Source organism: Pipistrellus kuhlii, unplaced genomic scaffold (assembly GCF_014108245.1).
Source record: "Pipistrellus kuhlii isolate mPipKuh1 unplaced genomic scaffold, mPipKuh1.p scaffold_m20_p_132, whole genome shotgun sequence".
NCBI classification, from domain to species: domain Eukaryota; kingdom Metazoa; phylum Chordata; class Mammalia; order Chiroptera; family Vespertilionidae; genus Pipistrellus; species Pipistrellus kuhlii.
Window position 1 is genome coordinate 181,908 of NW_023425441.1, and position 25,410 is coordinate 207,317.

General features: G+C 67.8%; 3 protein-coding genes across 9 annotated transcripts; 2 read left to right on the forward strand and 1 right to left on the reverse strand.

Annotated features, from left to right (window-relative positions):
• Positions 1–863: 863 nt before the first annotated feature.
• On the forward strand, positions 864–4,024 carry DRD4 (dopamine receptor D4). Of its 2 annotated transcripts, XM_036436221.2 has the most exons (4): positions 864–1,116; positions 2,488–2,600; positions 3,201–3,670; positions 3,761–4,024. In XM_036436221.2, exons 1-4 carry the CDS (start codon positions 865–867, stop codon positions 3,961–3,963), a joined length of 1,038 nt encoding a protein of 345 aa, XP_036292114.1. In that variant the 5' UTR covers position 864; the 3' UTR covers positions 3,964–4,024. The 2 variants fall into 2 exon arrangements, with proteins under 2 accessions (XP_036292114.1, XP_045437024.1); XM_045581068.1 differs by having other exon boundaries at positions 3,201–4,024.
• Positions 4,025–4,338: 314 nt separating this feature from the next.
• DEAF1 (DEAF1 transcription factor) lies at positions 4,339–21,921 on the reverse strand. 4 transcript variants are annotated; one of them, XM_036436207.2, is made up of 12 exons: positions 21,510–21,921; positions 19,927–20,024; positions 18,547–18,676; positions 17,900–18,046; positions 17,380–17,519; positions 16,994–17,059; positions 15,594–15,720; positions 15,314–15,442; positions 14,717–14,845; positions 12,799–13,043; positions 5,782–5,868; positions 4,339–4,716 (listed from the first exon to the last, which is right to left on the reverse strand). In XM_036436207.2, the coding sequence occupies exons 1-12, from the start codon at positions 21,796–21,798 to the stop codon at positions 4,612–4,614; spliced, it is 1,692 nt and encodes a 563-aa protein (XP_036292100.1). In that variant the 5' UTR covers positions 21,799–21,921; the 3' UTR covers positions 4,339–4,611. The 4 variants fall into 4 exon arrangements, 2 of the variants coding, with proteins under 2 accessions (XP_036292100.1, XP_036292099.1); XM_036436206.2 differs by having other exon boundaries at positions 5,782–5,871; positions 21,510–21,920; XR_006741502.1 differs by having other exon boundaries at positions 4,587–4,716; positions 12,794–13,043.
• Positions 21,922–21,977: 56 nt separating this feature from the next.
• Positions 21,978–25,252, forward strand: TMEM80 (transmembrane protein 80). 3 transcript variants are annotated; one of them, XM_045581065.1, is made up of 5 exons: positions 21,978–22,018; positions 22,357–22,376; positions 23,020–23,113; positions 23,209–23,301; positions 24,436–25,252. In XM_045581065.1, the coding sequence occupies exons 1-5, from the start codon at positions 22,000–22,002 to the stop codon at positions 24,639–24,641; spliced, it is 432 nt and encodes a 143-aa protein (XP_045437021.1). In that variant the 5' UTR covers positions 21,978–21,999; the 3' UTR covers positions 24,642–25,252. The 3 variants fall into 3 exon arrangements, with proteins under 3 accessions (XP_045437021.1, XP_045437022.1, XP_036292127.1); XM_045581066.1 differs by lacking the exon at positions 22,357–22,376 and having other exon boundaries at positions 22,000–22,018; positions 23,041–23,113; XM_036436234.2 differs by lacking the exons at positions 21,978–22,018; positions 22,357–22,376 and adding an exon at positions 22,449–22,508 and having other exon boundaries at positions 23,041–23,113.
• The last annotated feature ends 158 nt before the right edge of the window (positions 25,253–25,410 follow it).

Genomic DNA, 25,410 nt, shown 5'->3' on the forward strand with positions numbered 1-25,410 from the left:
CCCCTGCGGGCGCCAGGCCCCGCCCTCCCGGCTCCGGGTGGGGTTGGCACTTGGGGTGATGGAGGCCTGGAGGTGCAGGGTGAGAGGGGCTCACCAGGCTTTTCTTTTCTCGGCCACAGGCATCGCTAATCTCCCCGAGGGCTTATCCCCGCCCCCCTCACCTAAGGCCAAGGTCAGGCCAGCTCCCAGCTCCCGGCTCCCGGGCTGAGGGGGCGCCCACGGGCTCAAGGCCCCAGGCCCCAGGTGGTAGAGCGGGTTTGGGGCTGACCACTTAGCTGCCGCCTGGAGGGTCAGGCAGGGGCCCGGGGGTCCCGGGTCCCGGATGAAAGGCTGCGTCCTGCGGTGGGTGCAGGGCTCTGGGCGGAGGCAGTCATTGTGGGGTGGGGTTGGAGGGGTGCAGAGGGGGGTGCGGGTAGGCTTCGGGCCTCAAGCACCCAGACCCAGGATCCTCGAGGACCCAAGGGGGCGGAGCCTGAGCGCCCCAAGCCTGCGGGTGGAGTCTCCCCGCGGGTGGCGCCTGATTAGTGTGTCCGCCCACACCTCGGGGACAGGGGGGAGTGAGAACCGGCCCTGGAGGTGGGCCCAGCTTGGGCACTGTGGGGACCCGGGATCCCCGCGGCCGGAGGGGGGTGGGGGGAGGCCGGCGCGAGCGACCCGGGGTGCGGTTCGGCCCGCCTTCCATCCCGTGGGTTTCCCGGGGCTCAGACCCGCGCCACACCCCGACCTGGGCCCGCCGCACCCATCCGACCCGGCCCCCGCCCGGCCCCCGTGTGGACAGTCGCGGGTGGGCAGACGCAGGCCCTGCGGGGCGGGCCGGGGCGGGGCCGGCGCTGTCCGCGGTGCTGGCCCGGGCCGGCGGGCGCCATGGGGAACCGCAGCGCCGCCGGGGCCGCGGGGGCCGCGCTGCCGGGGCTGCGGGGCGGCGGCGCGGGGGCGGCGGCGCTGGCGGGCGGCGTGCTGCTCATCGGCGCGGTGCTCGCGGGGAACTCGCTCGTGTGCGTGAGCGTGGCGGCCGAGCGCGCCCTGCGGACGCCCGCCAACTACTTCGTGCTGAGCCTGGCGGCCGCCGACCTGCTGCTGGCGCTGCTCGTGCTGCCGCTGTTCGTGTACTCGGAGGTGGGTGCCCCCGGCCCCGCTCTGCCTGCCCGACCCGCCGCCCCGCGCCTCCCGGCCGCCCCGCCCCCCCGCTCCTCCCGCCGCCCCCGCTCCTCCGGGCCGACCCGCCCCCCCGCTCCTCCGGGCCGCCCCGCCCCCCCGCGCCTCCGAGCCCGACCCGCCGCTCCTCCCGCCGCCCCCCGTGCCTCCGGGCCCCCCCGCCGCCTCCGCTCCTGTCTGCCCGACCCGCCGCCCCGCGCCTCCGGGCCGCCCCGCCCCCCCGCTCCTCCCGCCGCCCCGCGCCTCCGGGCCGCCCCGCCCCCCCGCTCATCCCGCCGCCCCCCGCTCCTCCGGGCCGCCCCGCCCCCCCGCTCCTCCGGGCCGCCCCGCCGCCCCGCGCCTCCGGGCCGACCCGCTCCCCCCCCCCCCGCTCCTCCCACCGCCCCCCGCGCCTCCGGGCCGCCCCGCCGCCTCCGCTCCTGTCTGCCCTACCCGCCGCCCCCCACGCCTCCGGGCCCGACCCGTCCCCCCGCTCCTCCGAGCCCTACCCGCCGCTGGGACCCCGCCTCATGCCTCCTGGGAACCTCGTTACTGCCCGACAGGCCTCTGTCCTTCCAGCCGGGCCCCAGCAGCGGAATTGGGGAGCCCAGAGGGGCCCCCCGCCCTCAGCGGGGCCCACCTCCCCGGGAGCCAGCTCCCCGGAGCACAGACATCACCGCACAGGCCCAGCCGCGGGACCAGAGCCCACACACTGCAGCCCTGGAAGGCGCCCCTCCCTGCACGGACGGAGCCCCAGGGGGAGGGCAGGGAGGGGAGGAGGAGGTGGGGGACAGCAGAACTGAGGGGTGGCTGTGGGGCCCGGAGGGCCGGGCGGGAGGCGGGTTCCTGACGGAGACGGTGAGGGGGCAGCGCTGGGCGGAGGCCCGCAGGACGCGGACACGCGTGGCCTGCGGTGCCCTGCGAGCCCCGAGCAGACGTCACCGCGAAGGTCTTAGGCTCCTAATCGCCCCAAATCGGCGGGACGGGATTTAGAAGGCGGGCTGTCTGCTCCGCCGCCCTCGGAGGGCGCCGGCAGTGAGGCGGCTTTATATTTTAATTCGTTTGCTCTCCACTTTCCCAGGCGAGGGCTCAGAGCGAAGCCGTTTGTCCAAACCCCAGCAGGGACAGCTTAGCCTGACAGAGGACTCTCAGCCGTGCTCTGGGGAGAGCATGAGCGGCGGGCGGGGTGGGGACCCCCGAGCCCCTGGTCATCAGAGACCGGGGTCCGCTTCCCCTGTCCCCCACCCCGACCTCCCAGGCCTGCTCAGTTCTAACAGGAGGCGCGGTGGGGGGACCCGGCAAGGGCTGCGGCCTGGGTCCCTGGTTGCTGCCCCGCCCCCTCCTCTCGCCCAGGCCCAGGGCGGCGTGTGGCTGCTGGGCCCCCGCCTCTGCGACGCGCTCATGGCCATGGACGTCATGCTGTGCACCGCTTCCATCTTCAACCTGTGCGCCATCAGCGTGGACAGGTGGGCGGCCCCGCCCCGGCCCGCCGCCCCTCCTGCACGACTGGCCGCGACCCCAGACCCCCAGGGCCGCCCCATCTCCCCTGGCCCCGCCCACCCCGTAACCCCTCCTAGATGGCCCCGCCTCCAAACGCCCCGCCCCACACTCTGGCCCCGCCCCTCACCAGCCCTCTCCTCTGGCCCCGCCCCCAGCTCCGGTCCCCTCCTAGATGGCCTCGCCCCCTCTGAGATGCCCCGCCCACTCCCTCTCCCGCTTCTGACCCCGCCCAGCCTCCCTGGCCCCGCCTCCAAACCCCAGCCCACACCAGGCCCCGCCCCTCTTAGATAGCTCCGCCCCACCCCCTGTCCCGCTCCTCTGGCCCCGCCCCGCCTCCCAACGCCCCGCCCCCGCCCCATCCCCTCTGAGATGGCCCCATCCCAGCCCCCTGTCCCGCTTCTCTGACCCCGACCCTCCCCGCCCCTCTGAGACGGCCCCGCCCACTCCCTGTCCCGCTTCTCTGACCCCGCCCAGCCTCCCTGGCCCCGCCTCCAAATTCCCCACCCACACCCAGGCCACGCCCCTCGTAGATGGCCCCGCCCCAGCTCCCCCGGGTGCTCCCGCAGGTTCGTGGCCGTGGCCCGGCCGCTGCGCTACAACCGCCCGGGCCGCGGCGGCCGGCAGCTGCTGCTCATCGGCGCCACGTGGCTGCTGGCGGCGGCGGTGGCGGCGCCCGTGCTGTGCGGCCTCAACGACACGCGCGGCCGCGACCCCACGGCGTGCCGCCTGGAGGACCGCGACTACGTGGTCTACTCGTCCGTGTGCTCCTTCCTGCTGCCCTGCCCGCTGCTGCTGCTGCTGTCCGCGGCCACCTTCCGGGGCCTGCGGCGCTGGGGGGCCGCGCGCCGCGCCAAGCTGCTCGCCCGCGCGCCCCGCCGGCCCAGCGGCCCCGGCCCGCCGCCCCCCGCCGCCGCCGCCGCCGCCCCCGCGGCCGGCCCGCCCCCGCCGCCCCCGGCCCCGCCGCCAGCCCGCCGCCGACGCGCCCAGACCACCGGCCGGGAGCGCAAGGCCATGAGGGTGCTGCCCGTGGTGGTCGGTGGGTGCCGGAGGGCGCGGCGCGGGGGTGGCGGCCTGGGCCCCCGGCTCCGCAGGCCCGCGCTCACCCGCCCCCGCACCCCCTCGCCAGGGGCCTTCCTGGTTTGCTGGACGCCCTTCTTCGTGGTGCACGTCACGCGCGCGCTGTGTGCCGCCTGCGCGGTGCCCCCGCGGCTGGTGAGCGCCGTCACCTGGCTGGGCTACCTCAACAGCGCCCTCAACCCGCTGCTCTACTCGCTCTTCCACGCCGGGTTCCGCTCTGCCTTCCGCAAGGCCCTGCGCCCCTGCTGCTGAGCGGCCCCTCTTCTTCACCCACCCCAGCTGTCCAGGAGCGCCCGCCCTGCCTCAGGGACCAGCACCGTGGGGCCCAGTGGTCAGCGCTGGGAGGGGCAGGCATGGGCAGTCTCCGTGTGGCCGGAGCTGAAGGACGAGGCTGCACCCAGGCTGTGCCTTCCAGATGACCGGCAGCTCCGAGCCTGCGGGAGGGTCCCTGGGCAGCTCTGGCCGCTGCTCCGGTCTCTGGGTGACGGGCGGGCGGGCAGATGGCTGCAGGGCCTGCTGTCCTGAGGCCGGTGCACTTCCTGTCAAGGCTTTCTCACCACAAGATCAGGAGAAACTGAGGCAGGCCGACCCGCCTCCCAGCGTCTGGGAGGTGAGAGCTGGGATTGCGTTAGGGATCGACTTTAATGAGACACATATATATACACGCGTGTTACACACACAACACACCCGTGGGTAAGACCGGACCCTCGCGATCCAAGAATAGAAAAGCACCGTGAGCCGCCGAGGCCCGGCCCTCGCTGCCCGGCCTTCCCGGGGCACAGGCCACCCCACTCTGTTCGTAACTTGGCCAGCAAGTTTTTTCCCTTCTCCTCGCCCCGCCCTGCAGCGGAGTCCTCGAGGGGTCCCGCCCAGCAGCCCGCACGGGGCCCCGGTGCACCCTCACACGGCGACCTTCTCGATCACGCCCTCGGCGACCTGCACCTCGTCCCCCTGCACGGTGACGGCCGCCGCCTGCCCGCACATGTGCTGGTGGTCCTTCCAGTCCTGCGGGGAGAGGCACGTGACGGGAGCGGCCCCGCCTGGCTCTCGGTGTCTGCGGGGCCGGCTCACAGGCCAGCACCCGGGAGGAGCCTCAAACCCGAGGCCCTGAAGGCGTCCAGGGGCCTGCACACGGCGACGTCTGTGCCGCTGGCTGGCGAGGCTCAGCTTGAGGCCCGGCGATTCTCGGCCGGGCACATGCTGGGATGCGGGCTGGATCCCCCGCGTGGGGTGGGCAGGAGGCAGCCGATGGGTGATTCTCTCACCACTGATGTCTCTCTCTCTCCCTCTCCCTTCCTCTCTGAAAGCAATAGAAATACATTTAAAAAATAAAATAATGTCCTTTGAAGAACACTGTATCTGTGCTGCTGCCACAAGCGGTTTACAATCGCGACCTCGAAACCACAGCTGCAGCCCGGGGCGGCGCAGGCTGGGCTCCCGGGAGGACGGGCGGGCGCTGACGAGGCCACAGCCCCTGCACCCCCAGGTGGGCATGGAGCCTGGACCAGGGCTTGCAGGAGGCTGGACGCAGGGAAGGGTGTGACGGGAAGGCGGGTGGACAAGCATCTCTGGAGGAACGGGACCAGTGCCTGCCGCCGTACGGGCTCCCGGTGGCGGTGGACAGCTCTCCGCTGTCCTGCCGGCTCTTCCTAGAGTGCAGTGAGCAGGCCCCGGCCTCCCTGCCCCAACGCCCCCTCCCTGCGCCTGGGAAGCCCTTGCCGCACCCCGTGCCACACCCCACAGCCCACAGCCCTGCTCGGTCACCCTCCCGGGGACCTCTGCGGAGAAGGGACGGTGCTCAGGGCCCTGTCCGGGGACAGGCTGAGTGACGTGCGTGGCTGTGTGTGGCGTCCTCCCCACCGCAATCCTCCCTCACCCAGGAATCCCCCGCAGGCCGAGGAGCAAGCAGGCGGGGCCCAGTGAGGCGGCCCCGAGGCCCTGGAAAACGCCGTTTAACCTCCTCCGAGGAAGGCCGAATGGTGGCAACAGACACAGGGGCTCCGGCTGGGCGCGGACCACGGACCACAGGCCAAGGCCACGGGGAGCAGCTTGGCCGGGCAGGCAGCCTACCTTACGCTGGCAGAAGGTGGAGCAGTAGTTGACCTTGTGGCAGCCGGTGCACTCGCTCAGGGCCTCCCGGCCGCAGTTGACACAGGACTGCTGTGGGGACAGAGCCCGTCAGAGCGGCAGAGGGGAGGGCTGGGCCGCCACACGCCCTGGCCCGCCCCCTCCGGGGCAGAGGGCCCGGACCCAGGCTGGGGCAGAATTCCCCGCGGGCGGGGATGGGCCTCAGCTCTGGCCAGCGGGGACCGAGCGCCCACCCCACCCGGCGCTGTGCCCGACCTCCAGCCACGAGGCTCCTGGGTCCCCACCGTGTGCATCGTGTGTGAAGTGTGGGCTGGGAGCTTCCTCTCTGACCAGCTGAGGGCCAAACACAGGGATGCCAGCCTGGCCCCGGCGGACCGCAATGGTACAGCGGGTGACACAGCAGACACGCCGAGGTCAGCTCCGAGCACGGAGCGCAGCAACAGGCAGCAGACGGCGCATGCCAGCACATGCGTGTCAAACGCGCTGGCTGCGTGTAGCCCATAATAAATATTTTTGCAGCCCAGCCGACATAACAGTATGTAAGAAACATGTTAACCTCTGGCCGGTGTGGCTCAGTGGATAGAGCATCAGCTTGCGGACCGAAAGGACCTGGGTTCGATTCAGGTCAAGGGCATGTACCTCAGTTGCAGGCTCCTCCCTGGCCTGGGCCCTGCTGGGGCGCGTGCGGGAGGCAACCCATGGGTGTGTTTCTCTCACATCGGTGTTTCTGTCTTTTCCTCTTCCTCTCTCTCTAAAGATCAATGGGAAAATATCCTCGGGTGAGGATTAAAAAAAGCACGTTTTAATAAAAATGTTGTAACTTGGAAAAACCGGGAGGATCCAAGATGGCTGCCCCCATGTGAACACCTAGCCGCAGCCGCACACAACAATTTCAATAAAATACAACTAAAATATAAAACGGACATTGCCCAGAACTACAGGAAGGTTGACTGACTGGAAATTCTACAGTGAGAAGCAAGGAGAAAACCAGAAGGGGGTGCGGAGGAGCTGGAAAAGCCCAAGGTACGGAGACCGGCGCGCGGAGAGGACGGAGCCGGAGAGGAGGGAGGCCGAGTGCCTGGCGGGCGTTCCCTAGCGGAAAGGAGATAAAACTCCGACTGTGCTGGGCCCCCGACTGCTCTGATCCCCAGTTCTAGGCCAGACCCCGGGGACTCAGGCTCAGCCATAGGGAGCCGGGCTGTAAGGCGGAACCCCGGGGAGAGGCGAAAGGAGGTCCCGGAGGCGCGCACACGGCGCGCAGAGAAGGGACGGTCGGCTGTGCCACGGGATTGCCCTGACGGGAAGGAGACTGGGGCTCCAGACTGCTCTGAACGCCACCTCCAACTCCACCTCCAACTGAACTGAGCCCCAATACCGGGCTCATTGGGGGAGAGCACAGACTGTTTGGCAGCAGGCGAAAATCGAGGGCACCTTTCTCTCAGAGGCGCCGGCAGCGAGCACTGAAGGACCCGCATAGGGCAGGGCTGACGGAAGCCAAAGCTGCAGGTTCCACCCTGAAACCCCGTCCCATCTGTAACTGTGAAATGCGACAACAAAATAGATCACAAACAAAAGAAATGGAGGACAAAAAGCGTCTAGATATAGAGTTCAAATCTACGCTTATAAGGTTTTTCAAGAATTTCATAGAAAAGATGGACAAGACCTATGAGGACATGAAAAGAGATCAACTAGAATTAATAAGGAGTCAACAAGAAATAAAGAATACATTGTCTGAAATAAAAAATATTTTACAGAGTCCTAAAAACAGAAGGGAAGATCGCAAGAATCAAGTCAAAAATATGGAACATAAAGAGCCAGAAGACACTCCTTCACAGAAGCTAGAAGGCAAGAGAATCCAGAAAATTGAAGATAATGTAAGAAACCTCTGGGACAACTTCAAGCGAACCAATATCAGAATTATGGGGGTCCCAGAAGATGAGAGAGAGCAAGATATCAAAAACATACTGAAAGAAATAGTGACAGAAAACTTCCCCCACCTGGTGAAAGAATTAGACTTACAAGTCCAGGAAGCGCACAGAACTCCAAACAAAAGGAATCCAAAGAGGACCACACCGAGACACATCATTATTAAAATTCCAAGAGCAAAAGACAAAGAGAGAATATTAAAAGAAGCAAGAGCAAAGAAGGTAGTAACCTATAAAGGAGCACCTATACGATTGTCAGCTGACTTTTCAACAGAAACCATGCAGGCCAGAAGGGAATGGCAAAAAATATTCAAGGTGATGAATAGCAAGAACCTACAGCCAAAAATAATCTATCCAGCAAAGCTATCACTCAGAATCGAAGGCCAGAAAAAGAGCTTCACTAATAAAAAAAAAGCTAAAGGAGTTCATCACCGCCAAACCAGAATTATATGAATTGCTGAAGGGGGTTCTTTCAGAAGAGAAAGTAAACAAAGATAAAAATTACGAACAACAAATACGTAACTATCAACAAGTGAATCTAAAAACCAAGGAAATTAAAAAAAAAAATCTGATGAACAATATTAACTGTTGAATATAATAGAATCAGAGGTATGGAAGGGGAGTGAACTGACAATTCTTGGGGAAAAGGGAAGAGGGGGACGTGGGAAGAGACTGAACATAAACTGTGCACCTATGGATGAGGACAATGGGGAGAGGGGTAAGGGAAGAGGGTGGGGTGGGAACCTGGTGGAGGAGAGCAATGGTGGAGGGGGGGAAGGAACATTTGTAATAATATGAACAATAAAAACTTATTAAAAACAAACAAACAAACAAAAAAAAAACCAGCCGAAACCGGGTTGGCCCAGTGGATAGAGCGTTGGTCTGCGGACTGAAGGGTCCCAGGTTCAATTCCAGTCAAGGGCATGTATAATACATTGGCTGTGAGCACATCCCCATTGGGGGTGGTGGTGCAGGAGGCGGCTGGTCGATGTTTCTCTCTCATCGATGTTTCTAGTTCTCTACCCCTCTCCCTTCCTCTCTGTGAAAAATCAATAAAATATATTTAAAAAGTAAATAAATAAAATAAAAATGTTGTAACTTAATGTTGACAATATCCTGTCATACGTAGTGAATAACGAACTACAACGTTCGCTAACGACTGATGACTGTAATTGTGTTGCATTCATTTCCCGCACACGCCTTACGCGCAGGCGCACTCTCTCTCCCCACCGATACAGGCGGAGAATGTCTAGCAGCCGACGGCCCCGGCATTAGCCTCGGACTGGCGTGTTTGGCGTGTGCAGCAGGAGAACGAGGAAAACAGGTTTACCGCGCTACACTTATCAATGCGTGTGGCTCTTCGGTGTCTGGTGAGCTCGTGTTCTGTGCTAACGGTGGCTGTTAGTTCCAGCCTCTGTGTCCCCCCGTCTGTCAGACGAACCCGTTTCTGTGAACCGGGTTTCTGCGGCCACACGAGCGTGCACCTGCTTGTGGCCTGCGCTGCCCGTGGTGTGACGTGTTCAGGACCTGCCGGCGCCCACCAGCCCCAGCCAGCCCGGTTTCTGTTCTGAACTCCAGTTCCGTCTTCGCAGAAGGCTATATTTAACACGCGCTGCCTCTCAGCAGCCACCGCGTGGGCACCCACGTCACCCGGTCCCCGTGCCCCCGGCCGGACTGCTCGTGACGAAACCGGAGGGGGGAGAAGGGGGTGGGGGTGAAGGCGCCTGCAGGAGGGAGGGCTCCCAGGGAGAGCAGTCTGCTGAGCGGAGCAGGGTGGAGGCACCGCCAGGCCCCCCAGGAGGCTGCGGCCCCACGCTGACCCGTGCCCTGCAGCCAAGGCCTGGCTCTCCCTCCCCCACTTCCCCCTGCGCGGAGCACACACAGAGGCTGTGCCCGCATCGGGCGGGACAACCCTGAGGGTCCGGCAGCGCTAAGCTCGGCCTTTTGTTTACTTATTCTTTTAAAAAATGTATTTTATTGACTTTTTACAGAGAGGGAGAGAGACAAAGAGCCAGATGAGAGAGAAACATCGACCAGCTGCCTCCTGCACACCAGCCCCCCTGACAGGCTGAGCCCCCTCACAGCCCAGCCCCCTGACAGCCCAGCCCCCTCACAGGCTGAGCCCCCTCACAGCCCAGCCCCCTCACAGCCCAGCCCCCTCACAGGCTGAGCCCCCTCACAGCCCAGCCCCCTGACAGCCCAGCCCCCTCACAGGCTGAGCCCCCTCACAGCCCAGCCCCCTCACAGCCCAGCCCCCTCACAGGCTGAGCCCCCTCACAGCCCAGCCCCCTCACAGCCCAGCCCCCTCACAGGCTGAGCCCCCCTCACAGCCCAGCCCCCTCACAGGCTGAGCCCCCTCACAGCCCAGCCCCCCTCACAGCCCAGCCCCCCTCACAGCCCAGCCCCCTCACAGCCCAGCCCCCTCACAGCCCAGCCCCCCTCACAGCCCAGCCCCCTCACAGCCCAGCCCCCTCAGCAGACGGCCTCGGAGAAACATGGCGGCCGAGCCGGGCTGCTCCCTGTGGGAACGGCGCCTGGCAGCGGCTCCCGCCCGCCCGCCCCGGACACACACGGCCACAGCCTGTCCGCTCCGGGAGCGAGCTCAGGCCGGGGTGGGGGGTGACGCAGGAAGGAAGATGTGGAACCAAGTGGAGAGCGTTCCCCTTTCGCTTCCTCGCTGCCCCCCCGCCTGGATCCCTGAGCAGCGGGCGTCCCCAACCCGAGCACCTGCCCCTTCGTCCGTCCGTCCGTCCGTCCGTCCTGCATCCCGGGGGAACGGGACCCCTCACTCCCGTCCTAGCTGCCTGGCGAGGGCCGGGAGGACTCGGGTCATTCTAAGTAATAACCCGTGTCTGTTCCCACCCCACGCTCCCTCGCACCCGGGGCCAGAGACAGGCGGCCCTCCTGCCGCAGGCGCCCTGGGCCCGCCGGGACGTGCCCTCACCGGGGGAGCTGCCGGCGGGCAGCCCGGGGGCAGCAGAGGGAGCGCCCCCCAGGGCCCCTCGTGGCCGCCTTTTAAGACACCTGCACGCGCGCGCACACACACACACACGCGCACACACACACCCTGCGCTCACGGACCCAGCACGGCCCTGCGCCAGGACGACGCGCGAGTTGGAGAAGCGTTCCACGTTAAAACAAACCACAACCCCAAAGCCTGGCCTGCTCAGTGGTTGGAGCGCCGGCCCAGGAACCAGGAGGTCACAGTGCAATTCCCAGGAGGGTGTGTGCCCGGGTGTGCAGGAGGCAGCTGATGGACATTCCTCTCTCACTGATGTTCCCCTCTCTCTGAAAGTCAATAAAGACGCATTTTAAAAATCAGGGCTAGGACAGTACTGAGGAGCCCCTAACGTGTACGAGTCAAGGGGTACGCGACCGGTGACCCCAGCACCTGTCTCAGCCCGGAGGGCAGCACAGGCGCGAAGGCCACGCCCGGCAGCAGTGGGGTGCAGCCCGCCGGACGGGACCAGGGCGCGGCCAGACGGGCTCCCCCACACAGGGAGGCCGCGGAGGGCGGGGCACAGCCCCCGCAGGGAGGGGAGAGGCCCAGCGCCGGTGCTGGGGGAGGAACAGGCTGCGCCGCCTCCACGGCAAACCGAACGTGCCACGACGCCCCGAGCCACCGGAGGGGCCGGGCAGGAAGGAAGACCACCCACCCCGGAGGCCACGGCGCAGACGGCGCGGCCGGGCGGGGCAGCCAGGGAGGCGGAACGTGCGCAGCGCACCGAGGCCCGGGGCCACGGTGGCAGCTGGGACACGGGCAGTGCCCGCACCACGCGGGACAGCCTGCAGGGGGCACTGCTGCCTCCGCCAGGCAGACCCCCACGTCTGCCCTGGAGACGAACCCCGGCCGGCAAGCTCCCCGAGAGGGCGACTAGGGGTCCCACAGAGGAGGGGGCGACGCGGGGGAGGGGGCCAGAGGAGGGCGATGCAGCTCCCGCACAGGCCGGTCACAGGGACCGATCTGGCGCTTCCTCCACCGGCACCGCGGACGCAGACACAGCGGCCGAACCAGCTGCCAGGCGGTGGCCGTGAGAAGAACCAGGGTTCCGTTGGGCGGCTTTCACTTCTCCAGAGAAGCAGGTGCCGCTCCCCAGCTGCGGGCACTGGTTTCATTTCTCCGCCGGGAGCTCGGTGGCTCCCGGTTCCCGTTATTCGTAGTCTCGCCCACGGGGGCCACACTGCGGGGACGTGGAGGGCGAGCGCTCACTGCAGGCAGCCACGACGTGGCTTCTCCTTTAAAACCACCGCCCGGGGGCCCCGGGCACTGGGCAGGCGCGGGCTGGCAGTGAGCTACGTACTGCTGTCCGCACCGGCGCTTCCACCGCTGTGCAGCGGGATTGGGAGAACCGCCCGCCATGCACAGGCCGGCTCCTGGCCTTTGGCCCGCCAGGGCGGAATCACATTGTTTAAATTATCTCCCTCTTCACGGCAGAAGCAGCATTTTTCTTCCCTGAAAACGAACCAATCGCCACGGCGTCTGGCGGGCACTGATGAGGTACAGAAACGTCTAACGGCTGCGCTGCCCCTGGAACCAGCGTAAGGTCACCTGTCCACGGCCATCGGGAGCAGAACACTTTTAAAGGAAAACAGCTAGCCACACGTTTGGAAGTCATTTAGGGAATTAACAGTGACAGCTCATCTATCCTTTGACCCGAGAGAGGTAGACTGAGTGGAAGCGTTTTCGTGCCCAGGATTTCTCTCTTGGGCAGACGTGGTGGAGGCGAGTCAATCCGAATTTGCTTGCGCACCCCACACACACCTGCTGAGTGCGGAAGCTCCGCTAACATCACGCCAGCCCCCCCAGCACGCACGGCACACAGCACGGCCTCACCTTCCCCCCACGCACTCCCAGCCTCTCCCAGCCTCCCCCACCTCTCCCAGCCTCCCCCAGCCTCTCCCAGCCTCCTCCAGCCTCCCCCAGCCTCCCCCACCTCTCCCAGCCTCTCCCAGCCTCCCCCACCTCCTCCAGCCTCCCCCAGCTGGGCGTTAGGAGGGCGGGACCACGTGCCCCGATCCCCCTTGTCCATCCACACCTGTGCCCCCGCAGCGGCCGGCTCTGCACTCACGCTACCTCCTTGCGCTCGGCGTCCTGCGCCGGGGCCTGGGCGGCCGCGGCCTCGCGGTAGGAGCTGGCCTGCTTGGCTTGCTCAAACAGCGCCTTCAGCTGCTGGGCCGTGCTGAGCAGGGAGTTGACCATCTCCTCCAGGTACAGCCAGCTCCGCGGCTCCGACAGCTCCAGCCCGTTGACCACGGCGGGCGAGACGGCCTTGGCGGGGTGGGAGGGCGGCACGGCCAGGGCCGGCAGGGAGGTCAGCACTGGGCGTTAGGGAAACAGGACAGAACCAGCATCAGGGCAGCTCCCCGCTCCCTGGCCTGCCCTACATGCTCGGCGTGGGGCCGCTGGGTCTCCCCGCCCCCCGGCCCAGGTGGGAGGCAGACGTCTGGTGACACGGGCCACGAGCAGAGCGCGCCGGGCAGGGGGCAGCCAGCTTCCGGCCGGGCGGGGGACAGCGAAGGGGAGGGAGGGGCTCAGGATGAGCCTTCCAACAGGAACCTCAGGACCGGGGTGGGGCCGGGCCGGGAAGGGGCAGGTGATGGAAGCGGGGCCTCTGCTCGGAGCCGTGACGGGAACATGCACGTTACGGGGGGGGGGGGGGGGGGGCAGTCGGGACCCGTGAGCTCAGCCCCTCGGCTCAGAGGCGAGGGCAGCCTGGCCGGTGTGGAGGGGGCGGCACCGCACACCAAAGGGCCAGAGGCTCTACTCCTAGTCACGGCTCGTTCCTAGGCTGTGGGTTCGACACCAGGAGAGAGAACTGGTGGATGTTTCTCTCTCTCCCTTCCCCTCTCTCTGAAAACCAATGAACATGCCCTTGGTAAGGATAAAACAAAAATACAAAGCCCTCGCTTTTACTTTGCTTTTATTATTGTATAACCCTCACCCGAGGGCATTTTTCCATTGACTTTCAGAGAGAGTGGAAGGGAGGCAGAGACAGAGAGAAACAGGGATGTGAGATGCACACGCCCCGACCGGGCTGGGGAGCCCGCCACGGAGGTACGTGCCCTTGACCAGAAAAACCCTCCCGGCGGGCTGACGGCCTGAGCACGGCGCCAGAGCAGCCAGGGCAGAGCCTCCGTGTCCGGGGCGAGGACTCGTGGCGTGGCCCCGGCTGCGGGAGCGGCTGTGGTCGCGCCCATCGACGGAGGACGAGAGAACGGAGCCCCCGGTCCCGAGGAGACCGTTTCGAAGACGGAAGAAGGGAAGCGGGACCCGTGGCCTCTGTGCTTTGGGCGAAGCGGACACCCAGCCACAGCGGGGGAGGGGGGCAGTGCGAGGAGGCCCACCCCCAGCACAGGGCCCAGGGCTGCTGGGGGCCACACCCAGCCCTCCAGGGAGAGCCCTCCCGGGAGCACAGCCCCTCTCCTGGGTACTGGGCGTGGGTGCCGACCGGCCAGCAGCTCCAGCCCACGGGCGGGCCGGCCCTCGGCTTTGCGATGCCACCCCCGGGCGAGGGCCAGGACGAGCCCCGATCCGAGCCCGGGTGCTCGGCCAGCAGGCTGACCTGGGCAGCGCGGGAGCAGCCACCGGCCCTGGCCTCCCGGCGCCCGCCGAGGGCACACGCTGACAAGGGGAGGGTGCATGCAGCTCGCCACCCAGGCCCAGCCCAGGCGCCCCGGCCCGGGTGCTAGCGGTGACGGCAGGGGGGGCAGAGGTGGCGTGATGTAGGGGGAGCTTACACGGGAAAAGGGGGCCACGGCTCACAGAACTGCGGCCTCGCCTGGGCGAGCCCCTTCCCGGGACGGAGTGAGCCGGCCCTCGAGGCGGAAGGTGACCCGGGCTTCTCCGGTCACACGGTCTCCGTACACACGCGTGCCTGGGGCCTCACAAACCCGTGACAAACAGGCGGTGGGCACGGCCCCGACCCGGGCCCCAGCAGACAAAGCCAAGCACACGCTCCTCACGCAGGCTCCCTGCCAGCCCCCGGACTGACCTATTTTGGGGTGCGCGGTCGGCAACGCGGCTTCCGGGAAGGGTGCCACCTGGCAGCTGTCCTGGTAGCCGGGGTAGTGGGGCTCCGCGTGGCCCACCCGGCACGGGGGCTGCACGCCCGCCTCTTGCACTGCAGCGAGAAAGGGGCGCTGGTGCCAGGCCGCGCGGACACGGCCCCGTGGCGCCATCCCCCGTTCCCGCCACGCGTGGCAGCGGCCGAGACGGGGGTCTGAGCTGAGCCAGCGACAGAACTGGGTGAAGCAAAATGCAGGAAACTCTGGTCCCCACGGCCCTCCCCAGCACGGCTGCGAGCACACACACTGCACACGTGCTCACACGTGTCCCCACGGGCTACGCTGGCCTAGAGTGGGCTGGGCAGCTGGGCTTTTCAGGGGGCCTGGTCCTGCCCCGCTCCCCACCCCCTCCTCACCCCCCGCACCACCCCCCTCGCTGCCCCGAGCTCCCCACGCCCCAGCTCACGCCTCCCGGTGCCACGGGGCTCCCGCCCAGCGGAACTGCCCCCGGGGCCCCCTCGCTGCGCCGGATGAGGCGGGCGAGGTGGGTGCGGGTGCGGGTCAGCGGCGTTGAGGCCACTTGCCTGTGGCTCCCGCGAACACGTCCCCCTGGGCCGGGCTCTCGGAGATGACGGCCGTGGCCTCCACAGTGGACGCCCGGTCGAACGTCAGCGCGCCGGAGGTAGTGATCTGTCCTGAGGGGGTCACAGTGACTGCGGGGGCAGAGGCGGCTCTTACTGCGGGCGGGGCCTCGGGGGACCCCAGGAGCCGGGCCGCGGGGCGCCTCGCAGCTGCAGACTCCTCTGCGGCCGGCCCGGGAGAAGCGGGGGCTGGAAGGGGGGCGGGGGGGTGGGGAGGACTCACAGGTGGTGGCGGCCGTGGCGGGGAGCAGCGTGATGTTCTTGGGGGCCTCCTTCTTGCCTGGGGCGGCGGGCAGCTCGTTCTCCTTCTTGCGCCGCTTGTAGGGGACGAAGAGCCGGACGGGGCCGCTCTGCGGGGAGCACGGAGAGGGCGCCGGTGGGCGCGGCTCCCATCCACGGACCAAGCGGGGCCCGGCTCCCCGTCCACGGGGAGAACCCCTCTGAGGCCCCCGTGTCCTTCAGGACAGGGCAGGTGCTTCCAGAAGGAGCACAGGAACGACAGGGTGACCAGGGGAGTGTGGCAACGCACCGGACGCCCAGGAGCCCGAGAAGACGAGGGGCCACGTGAAGGAGAGACCGCAGGCGCCTGGCCCCACGGGAAGAGGCACGGCGGTGGCCGCTGGCAGGACGGGACATGGACACAGGAGCGGGGAGGCCCAGCTCAGGGACGCTGTCTCGCGGCCCCGAGCTCCAGGAGGAACCCCGCCTGCTCGGCCCCTCGCTGGGGAGCCTGGCGTAGAGTCTAGGCAGGCGTCTTCAAACTACGGCCCGCGGGCCACATGCGGCCCGCAGAGGAGCCTGATCCGGCCCGCCAGGTTTTTCGGGCAGTGAGCGCAGCCGAGAAGTTACAGTAGGAATTAGTAGTTCACATAGTCCGGCCCTCCAGCTCTCTGAGGGACCGTGATCTGGCCCCCACTTTAAAAAGTTTGAGGACCCCTGGTCTAGAGCATCTCTCTGGTCCCCTCGGCACTTTCCACGTCTTACTGCGCCCCCTGCGCCCCCTGCCAGACACAGCCATTGGAGGGCGCCTGGCCGTGCTCGGCTGGCTGGAGCGTCCGTCATCCGTACACCACGGTTTCAGTGTGATTCCCGTGAGGGCATGTGAGAGACAACCGCGCGCTCGCTCTCTCTCTCTCTCTCTCTCTCTCTCTCTCTCTCCCCCCCCTCTTCTCTCTGAAAAGTAGTGAGGTTGTTTTTTTTAAGTGTCTGGGCCTGGCCAGTGTAGCTCAGTGGTTGAGCGTTGACCTATGAACCAGGAACTTCCTGGTTAAGGGCACGTGCCCAGGTTGTGGGCTCCATCCCCAGTGGAGGGGGCCGGGCAGGAGGCAGCCAGTCAGTGATTCCCTCTCATCACCGGTGCCGTGATCTCTCTTCCCCTCTCCCTCTGAAATCGATTAAAAAAAAACAAAACAAAAAAAACCTCGTTAAAAGTGTCTGGTTTGGGGGTTCAGCTCTCCACTATCTCAGGATGCTTCGCTGACGTCCCCCTAACAACCGTTCTGGGCCGACCCGCGCCCAGCCGAGGCCTGGTCCCAGAGGGGAGTTTGAAAGGGGCACCGGGGACCTGGGGGGGGTAAGAGGAGGGCGCGGGCGCCAGGGCCGTGGGCGGTGACCGCCACTCACCAGGCTCATGTCGTCGCAGCAGGCGGCGCAGGTGCAGGAGGCGGCGTGGGGGTTCAGGATCCCGTCCTGGAACGAGAAGGTGCCGCCACCGTCAGACTGCCTGAACGTGAGCGCTCCATGAGGCGAGATCCTGCACTTCCCAGAACCTTCCCTCCCTCCAGGGTGTTCGTTCCCCCTTCCCCTCCATCTACTCCCAGGAAGCCCAGCTGGGACAGAACACTGGCTGCGCCCAGGCCTCCCGCCACTCCACGGGCAGACGACACCATCGGAGCGTCGGGAGAGGAGACACAGGCAGCCACACGGTGCCCAGGCCCCGGCCGCCGTGCAGTCCAGCTGGGGCCGGGAGCCGCCCCGAGGCGGGCGGGCGGGTGAGGGTGAGGGCGCACCTGGATCAGGCACTGCAGCGGCCGGCCCGCGTAGCGGATGCTCCGCTTCCAGTCCTTGCTGCTGGCCCTCCCGGCCATGGCCTCGAACTCCGTGGGGCTGTACCAGTTCTCCCCCTGCTTGATGCACCGGCCCCGGCCGCCTGGAACACAGGACGGCCGGTTCCCGCCTCCTGCCCGGCTGGTCCGGGCCTGGACCTCACCCGCTCCTGCGTGGGCCTCGGCTGAGGGGCAGGGCTGCCCGCGTCCCGGATCTGCAGCCACTGCCCACGCTGCCACGCCCAGCTCCAGGCAGCTGCCCAGCCGGAGCCCGCTGCCCCGTCCCCATCTGAGCCAGGAACAGACGCCTCGGCCACCTCTCCCTCGCTGGGTCACCGCGCTTCCTGGTTGACCATGTCGTGTCCCCCCCCCCCCTCCCGCACCACCCGGACCTCCTGGGCGCCCTGACTTCGCCCGTGTCCTTAACCAGCTGTGGGCCGGGTGCCGTGGGCTGCGGGCAGGGTCCGGCAGGGCGGGCGCCTACCTGAGCCCAGCCGGTTCTTGTAGAGCGTGCCGCTGATGTTGCGGCAGCGCACAGGCAGCTCGCTGTCGTACACCGACGGGTCCCAGTTGTACTTGCTGCCCCCCTTGTCCTGCCCGGGCGCCAGGGGCGTGGGAGGCGACTGCGGACCTGGGCACAGAGAGCGTTTGGCGGTGAGACCCGGACAAGCCGGGAGGAGCGGGGCCGGTCAGTTCCCACGGCGGGTCTCGGTGTTCCCCGGTGACCCCCCAGCACCGCCCTCCACTCCAGATGGGGCCCCGCGGGCAAGCCTTCCTCAGCTGGAAAAACCCACTTAGTAATAGCTGCTATTCCAGCCCTGGCCGGTGTGGCTCAGTGGATAGAGTGTCGCCCTGCAGACAGAAAGGACCCGGATTTGGGTCCTGGGTTTGATTCTGGTCGGGGCACATGCCTGGGTTGTGGGCTTGATCCCCAGTGTGGGGTGGGCGTGCAGGAGGCAGCCGATCAGTGATTCTCTCATCACTGATGTTTCTCTCTCCCTCTCTCTCCATCTCTGAAACGAATAAAAACATGTCTTGAAAAGTTAACAGTAATTGCTATTCCAAACTGACCGCAGAAATAAGCAAGGACCCCCCGGACCCCCCCCCCCGGCTGTGGGGGGCAGGCCGTACCTGGGGTGAGTGGGGCGGCCGGCCCCTTCAGCCCCGCGGTCTCCACGATGCTCCCGTCCGTGTGCACCACGATCAGCGTGGCCTTTTCGGGGTTCAGGCTGTCGCCGATCTGCAGGGCGGTCCTGCCGGACTAGAGGGGAGGGGCACTCCAATCGTCTCGGGACGATTGCCCCTGCCGCGAGGTTCTCCCTGTCACCACGGCGACGCCTGCCACGCCCGTGGGTCTCCTTCGAAGATGTCACCGAGACATGAACGCAGAGCCCACTGCGAGGAGAGTCCGCGGCAGCTGTGTGGCCCCGAGCTCACGGGAGACCGCCTGCGGAGCCGCAGCACCGGCTGCTCCAGAGAAGCCTGAAACAGGCGCCGGCCGCCCGGCCTCCGGGAGGGAAGGCCGGGAAGCCGGGCCCTCCCCCCAGACCGGCCCTCCCCCTCCCCCTCAGACCGGCCCTCCCCCTCCCCTCAGACCGGCCCTCCCCCTCCCCCTCAGACCGGCCCTCCCCCTCCCCTCAGACAGGCCAGGGCCCTCCCCCTCAGACCGGCCCTCCCCCTCCCCCTCAGACCGGCCCTCCCCACCCCCTCAGACCGGCCCTCCCCCACCCCCTCAGACCGGCCCTCCCCTCCCCTCAGACCGGCCCTCCCCCTCCCCCTCAGACCGGCCCTCCCCCTCCCCCTCAGACCGGCCCTCCCCCTCCCCTCAGACCGGCCCTCCCCCTCCCCTCAGACGGCCCTCCCCCTCCCCCTCAGACCGCCCGGGCCCTCCCCCTCAGACCGGCCCTCCCCCTCCCCTCAGACCGGCCAGGGCCCTCCCCCTCAGACCGGCCCTCCCCCTCCCCCTCAGACCGCCCGGGCCCTCCCCCTCAGACCGGCCCTCCCCCTCCCCCTCAGACCGCCTGGGCCCTCCCCCTCAGACCGGCCCTCCCCCTCCCCCTCAGCCCGGCCCTCCCCCTCCCCCTCAGACCGGCCCTCCCCCACCCCCTCAGACCGCCTGGGCCCTCCCCCCAGACTGGCCCACGGAAGCTGGCCAGTGGACGGTGGGCACTCCCATCCTAGGGCCCTGCTCGGCCACCTGCGAGGGGGCGGGAGCGCTGTGCCCTGACCCCTGGGCTGGGCCCACATTTCATGACTGGTCCCCCTCCAGCTCTACCCTCAAAGCCCCTGAACCCCCCTCCCAGGCAGCAGCCCCCCCAACCCCCCTCCCCGGCAGCAGCCCCCCCAAACCCCCCCCCCCGGCAGCAGCCCCCACAAACCCCCCTCCCCGGCAGCAGCCCCCCCAAACCCCCTCCCCGGCAGCAGCCCCCCCAAACCCCCTCCCCGGCAGCGGCCCCACTAGAGCAGGAGCCGGGGGGGGGGGGAGCCCCCGGACGGCGCACGGCAGCTTACCAGCACGTGGCCGGAGAGAGAGGCGGCGTTGGCCACCGAGGTGGTGAAGACGTTGTCCGCCGAGGCGCCCACGTTGGCCACCGTCACGGTGGTCACCTCTGCAACACGGGAGCCGACTCAGCGCCCCCAGAGCCCGGCCTCACAGCGCCGGGGCACCCACCACAGGGCTGCTCCCCAGCCGGCACCGCACGGAGGCCCTGGCTATGGGGGCGCCTTCGGCTGCCGGGAGAAGCCACCCCGGAGAGCCTTCCCGCCAGGATGGGCCCCGAGCGCCCGGCGCCACCCGACGCCCTGGCTCCTCCTGCTGGCTCTGCCCTCCCGGGGGGCTCCTGGCCCCCCTTTACTTCCATAGCGCCCGCCCTGCGTGCGGAGGGAACCGTCTGAACGCACATTCTAGTCTGAAGGCCACACAGCAGGCCTCTGCCCAGCAGGGAGCCTCCGAGGGCACCCAGAACCCCCTAACCTATGTCAGTGTTACCGCTTCAACACGCAAAACAACCACAGCCCGCCCGGCGCGGCTCAGGCTGAGCATCAACCTCGGAAGCAGGAGGCCAGGGTTCCATCCCGGTCAGGGCATGTGCGGGGCTGCGGGCCCCATCCCCAGTGGGAGGCGTGCAGGAGGCAGCCGGTCGATGATTCTCATCGTTGATGTTTCCCTCCCTCCCTCCCTCCCTCCCTCTCTCTCTCCCTCCCTCTCCCTTCCTCTTTGTGATCAATAAAAATACATTTAAAACAAACAAAAAACACAGCCCGAAAGATTTGCAGGGAAGAAAATCACGCTTCTGCACTGTGAAATCCATGCGCAAAAGGGACAAAAACCCGAAGGAAACTTCACGGTGCAAAGTCCCGACGTTAATCCAGAGTTTAGCAACAAAAACGGAACCGAGAGCCACAACGCCTCCGAGGACCCGGCACAGACCACACAGGCACCAGCACTGGGGCACCCCACACCCAGCTGGTTCACCCGCACGCACACACTGGGGCCACACGCAGGGACACACACACACACAGGGACCGGACAGACAAGGCCGGCTGGGCAAGGGGAAAGAGCACAGAGTGCTGACAGGAGGGGGTGGGCTGGACAAGGAAAAGGGGTTCAGGGAGCAGATGTGCCTGCAGGGCCAGTGTGCAGGAGCCACTGGGCACAGTGTGAGGCAGGTGCTGGGGAGGAGGTGGCCGGCCATGGGGCTTTGCAGGGGGTGTATGTGGGGGGCTTTGCAGGGGGTGTATGGGGGGGCTTTGCAGGGGAGGTGATGTGGGGGGCTTTGGGGACAGGGGGTGCATGTGGGGGCAGGTGCTTCGGGCAGGTCTATGGTCCAGGTGTGCGCGGGCAGGTGCGGGTGTGGGTGTGCGGGCAGTGCGTCGGGCAGACAGGGCCTGGTCCGGCGGGGCAGGTGCACGGCGGGCGTGTGGGCCGGTGGGAGTGGTGTGCGGGCTCTGCGGGGTGAGAGTGCGGGCTGGTCGGTGCATGCGGTGCAGGTTACGTGCGGAGCAGGTGCACGCCGTGCAGGCGTGGACTGGGGGCGGGGGCGTGCAGGGGTGCGCGCGGGCGCGGGCGGGCGGCGCGGGCCGGCAGCACTTGCCTGCGAAGGCGGCGGCCGCAGCAGCCTCGTCGGGGCCGGGCAGGGCCTCGGCGCCCATGTCCATGTGCCGGGGCTCGGCGGCCATCACCGCCACGGCCGTCACCCGCCGCGTCTCGCGCTCCGCCTGCGCGTCCCCGTCCTCCTCCGAGTCCTCGTCCCTGCGGAGCACCGGCTCGTCCGCCTCGCTCCCCGCCGCGGCCGCGGCCGCCGCCGCCACAGCGGCCGCGGCCGCCACCGCCGCCGCCTCGGCCAGGCCCAGCTGCTTGGCGGCCGCGTCCGAGTCCTCCATCCGGACTCCGCCGAGCGCGCCCGGCCGCGCGGCGAGCCGAGCCGAGGATGCCCGAGCGGCGGCCGAACCGGCACGAAGGGGCCCGGGCGAGCCGAGCCGACGGCCGGGAGTCCGGAACCGAGCGCCGCCGAAGGTGCGCGAGCGCGCGGCGCGGGGGACGCCGGGATCGCGGCGGACCGGGGGCGGGGCCGGGCCGGCAAGATGGCGGCTGCGCGGCGCGGTGAGGGCGCGGAGGGGCGCTCGGGCGCTGACCCCGGGTCCCGGGCGGGGGCGGGGGCCGGTGCTCCCCGGGCTGGACGGGCCCCCCTGCACCCGCCGCCCCGTCCCTCCTCAGCCCGCTGGTGGACCGGCCGCGCGCGGAGCCCGCCCATCGGGGCCTGGGGTGGCCGCGGGGCCCGGCGTCCCTGGGCGGCGCCGCTCGGGGTCCCGGGGGCGAGAGGCGGGCGGTCGCGGGGCCCAGGGAGACCCGCGGCTTCGGGTCCGCGGACCCAGGACCGGAGGCCGGGGTCGGTGTCCGCATCCCCGGGCCCGGCCCCCTGACCGCCCTCTCTCCCCCAGGGAGCGCGTCCCCCACGGCCGTATCCTGCCGCTGCGCCCCGTCCTCCGCGCCGCGGGCCCGCTCCGGCGTTGGGGCCCTGGGACCCCGGACCCCGAGCCCGGGGGTGACGGCTGTTGGGAGGAGGTGCTCACGGCCGGTTCTGCGGGTCGAGGTGACTCCGCTGGCCCAGCACCGCCCGCTCCGCTGCGCCCCGGAGTGGGGAGAGGGGCCGCCGGGGTGGAGCCAAGACCCCCGAATGCGCGCAGCCCCCTGGCATGAACACATCCCGACAGTGCGGAGCTCCCGAAAGTTGGTGGCGGGGATTTAACTGCTCCCCGAGTGAGGGGAGTAGACTTTATTCCAGGAAAACAAAACCCCTCTTTCTCCCGGTCTTGTAGCTGGGGCCGTGGTCAGGGGGATGCCCAGCGTGCTGAGGCTCCTGCCTGCTGCGCACAGTCAGTCCCCTGCTCTATGCCAGGATGTCCCTGTGAGGGGTGCCCCCCACTTCTCCCGGGGCACCAGGGGCAGTATCGATGGGTGCCTGGCAGGCAGGACTCCATGGCACCACAGGTGCCTAAGCTGGGCCACCGTGTCTGTGGCGGCCTGGCAGCCCCTTTTGCCCGGCGCTGGGGGGGCGCCCGGGGCAGCACCGCTGCTGGACGGAGTCCTTAACGGCTGGCCAGCTCTCCTCCGTCCTCCTGCAGATGCTGCTCTGCCTCAGCGGCGTGTATTCCATCCTCTACCTCCTGGCCACGCTCCTGCTGATCGCCTACAAAAGTGCGTCCTGAGCGCAGGGGCGGGGTGGGGGTGGGGGTGGGGGGCCGGGGTGCTGCCGCTGGACCCTGAGCTCAGGCCGGTGCCCGCCCCTGCAGGCCAGACATTCAGTTACCCTCAGGACCACCTGGTGCTCGACCTGATGCTGCTGCTCCTGACCGGGGCCCTGGAAGCAGCCCGCTGGCACTGCGGTGAGTGGACGGCACTGCAGGGAGCGGGCCAGGGGGGTGGGCAGACTGGGGGGGGGCAGGCTGGGGGGAGCGGACCAGCCGGGAGGTAGGGGGCAGGCTGGCTGCTGGGGGACTGACCGGCCGCAGGGAGTTCGGGCACTGTGAGGCAGACGGCTGGCTTCCTGTGACCTCTGAGCAGCCTCTTACAGCACGCTCTCAGAGACACTTGAACGCGCTCAAGTGTTCCACTGGATGCCTGCAGGCTCGCCGTACGGTGAATGAAGTATTAATCCATTCATTGGGAAGCCTGGCCAGGAGGCTCCTGAGAGACAGTCGCAGGGTAGCAGTGCTGCCCCGCAGCCGAACGCTCTGCTTCCCCTGCTCCCCTCCCCGAAGCCACAGAGGTCTGTCCGTCCCCTCCAGGACCGCAGGCTGCAGGCCGGAGGTGGAGGCCTTGCAGAGCTACAGAAGCACAGTGTGCCCCCTGCCCCTCCCCACTCACCCCGAGGGCCCGGATTCCTGCCCTGTCTGCCTCGGGCACTCACAGGCGTGAGCTCGCTAGTACCTCAGGGCCTGCGTGTCCCACCCTGCCACACCCCGACTGGCCTGGGGGGTGGGGCTCAGGGGAGCCAGAAGGACGTCTCGGCCGTCCTGATGAGTGCGCTGGGCCTTCGTGTCCACTGTCACAGGCCAGCCTCCTGCCGTGGGCGGGTGGCGAGTGGCATAGAACTGCCTGCCCACCTAAGCTCCCCCCACTGTGGGCTCTGGGTACCCTGGGCATGTGGGCACCGCATTTTCCATGATTGCCCGTTTGTGAAATCCAGTTTTGTCTTTCCTAACTACACATAGTTTTCCTGGGCCTTACCCCAGAGTAAAATAACTTAGGAAAAGGCGTGAGATTGCGCTTGGGATGGTTTTCCCACCCACTCAGCTGCCCCAGCGGCAGGGTGGGGTCAGCTATGGTGGTCCTCACCCTCCTGAGGACGATGCTCCTTATGTTTTGCTTTCCAGCACCAAGTCCCGGGTGGTAGGTGGTCCCCACTGACGCCCACCTGCCCAGAGGTGCCTGCAGCCTCGCCCTCCTGGTGCACGCGATGTTGGGTCCCTACCAGGCGCCCGCAGCCTGGCACTCACCATGTTTGTTCTGCTCCACAGGCATCAAGGGCAACCTGACAGAGACGGAGCTGCCGCTGGCTGCCAGCCTGGTGCTCACCGTGGCCAGCTCCCTGCTGTCCGTCTACTTCCTGCTCTGGCAGACTCTGGTGCTGTGGGCGGACTCAGTCCTCAGTGCCACGCTCCTGGTGCTCCACGGCCTGGAGGCAGTCCTGCAGGTGGCGGCCATCGCTGCCCTCATCAGCTAGCTGGGCACCTGAGGCCCGGGCGAGGGAGGGCATGCTCCCAGCTGGTTTGGGCGGGATAGAGTGTTGGGGGCAGGACCAGGCAGAACCAAGTGTTGGTGATGGGGACAGGTGCAGGCTGAGTCAGGGCTGCCTTGGACAACCCTCGGGGTACCCCCGCAAGGCAGCAGGGGCAGTGGGCTTCACCGGGCACCGCCTAGGAGCCTGGCCACTCCCTCGAGGGTGTGCCCAGCCACACACATTTTCCCACTGCGGCAGCATGCCCACGTGATGGGAACAGCTGGGGTGGCAGGGAGCCCCGGATCCTCAGCCGCTCCGGCCGAGTCCCGGTGGAGAGCTCAGAGTGGAAGGTGCCGTGTGGCCTCTCGGCTCCTTCCCCAGGCTCTGGGTCAGCCGACCCCGGGGCAGCGCACCTCTCCCGCCGGGTTGGTGCAGCCACTTCAGGGCTCAGGTGTCCTGCTCAGCCATTAGAATGCCCGGCGGACCCGGGCCTGCTGTAAGCGGATCCTTCTGCATCGCCGTCCTCCGCATGCATGCTCCTCCGGAGCGTGTTCTGTGCGGAACAACATGTCCAAGGGGCTGGGTCCTCCTCACCGCGGTGTTCAATAAAGAAGCGTTTTCGCTCCTCCCTGCATCTTCCTGACTGGCCGCCGCTCAGCCCGCCGCGCTGGGCCCGCTCCGGCCCAGGACCCAGACCTAACCTCCCCACAGGCCCGCTGGGCCCAGGCCACAGACAGGCAGGGACGCTGGGGCTCCAGGTGGTCACGACCTG

Bases quoted from the DNA above. Each gene is read 5' to 3' on its own strand.
- DEAF1 (XM_036436206.2), bottom strand. From the start codon at position 21,798: ATGGAGGACTCGGACGCGGCCGCCAAGCAGCTGGGCCTGGCCGAGGCG. The intron at 20,025-21,509 runs GCAAGTGCTGCC...CCCGTGTTGCAG, and splicing joins TGCGGCCGCCGCCTTCGCAG to AGGTGACCACCGTGACGGTG. The intron at 5,872-12,798 runs GTAGCGTGAGTG...CTGTCCCCACAG, and splicing joins AGGACGCCGAGCGCAAGGAG to CAGTCCTGTGTCAACTGCGG.
- DRD4 (XM_045581068.1), top strand. From the start codon at position 865: ATGGGGAACCGCAGCGCCGCCGGGGCCGCGGGGGCCGCGCTGCCGGGG. The intron at 1,117-2,487 runs GTGGGTGCCCCC...CCTCTCGCCCAG, and splicing joins CGCTGTTCGTGTACTCGGAG to GCCCAGGGCGGCGTGTGGCT. The intron at 2,601-3,200 runs GTGGGCGGCCCC...GTGCTCCCGCAG, and splicing joins TGCGCCATCAGCGTGGACAG to GTTCGTGGCCGTGGCCCGGC.
- TMEM80 (XM_045581065.1), top strand. The intron at 22,377-23,019 runs GTATCCTGCCGC...ACGGCTGGCCAG, and splicing joins GGAGCGCGTCCCCCACGGCC to CTCTCCTCCGTCCTCCTGCA. The intron at 23,114-23,208 runs GTGCGTCCTGAG...CCGCCCCTGCAG, and splicing joins CCTGCTGATCGCCTACAAAA to GCCAGACATTCAGTTACCCT.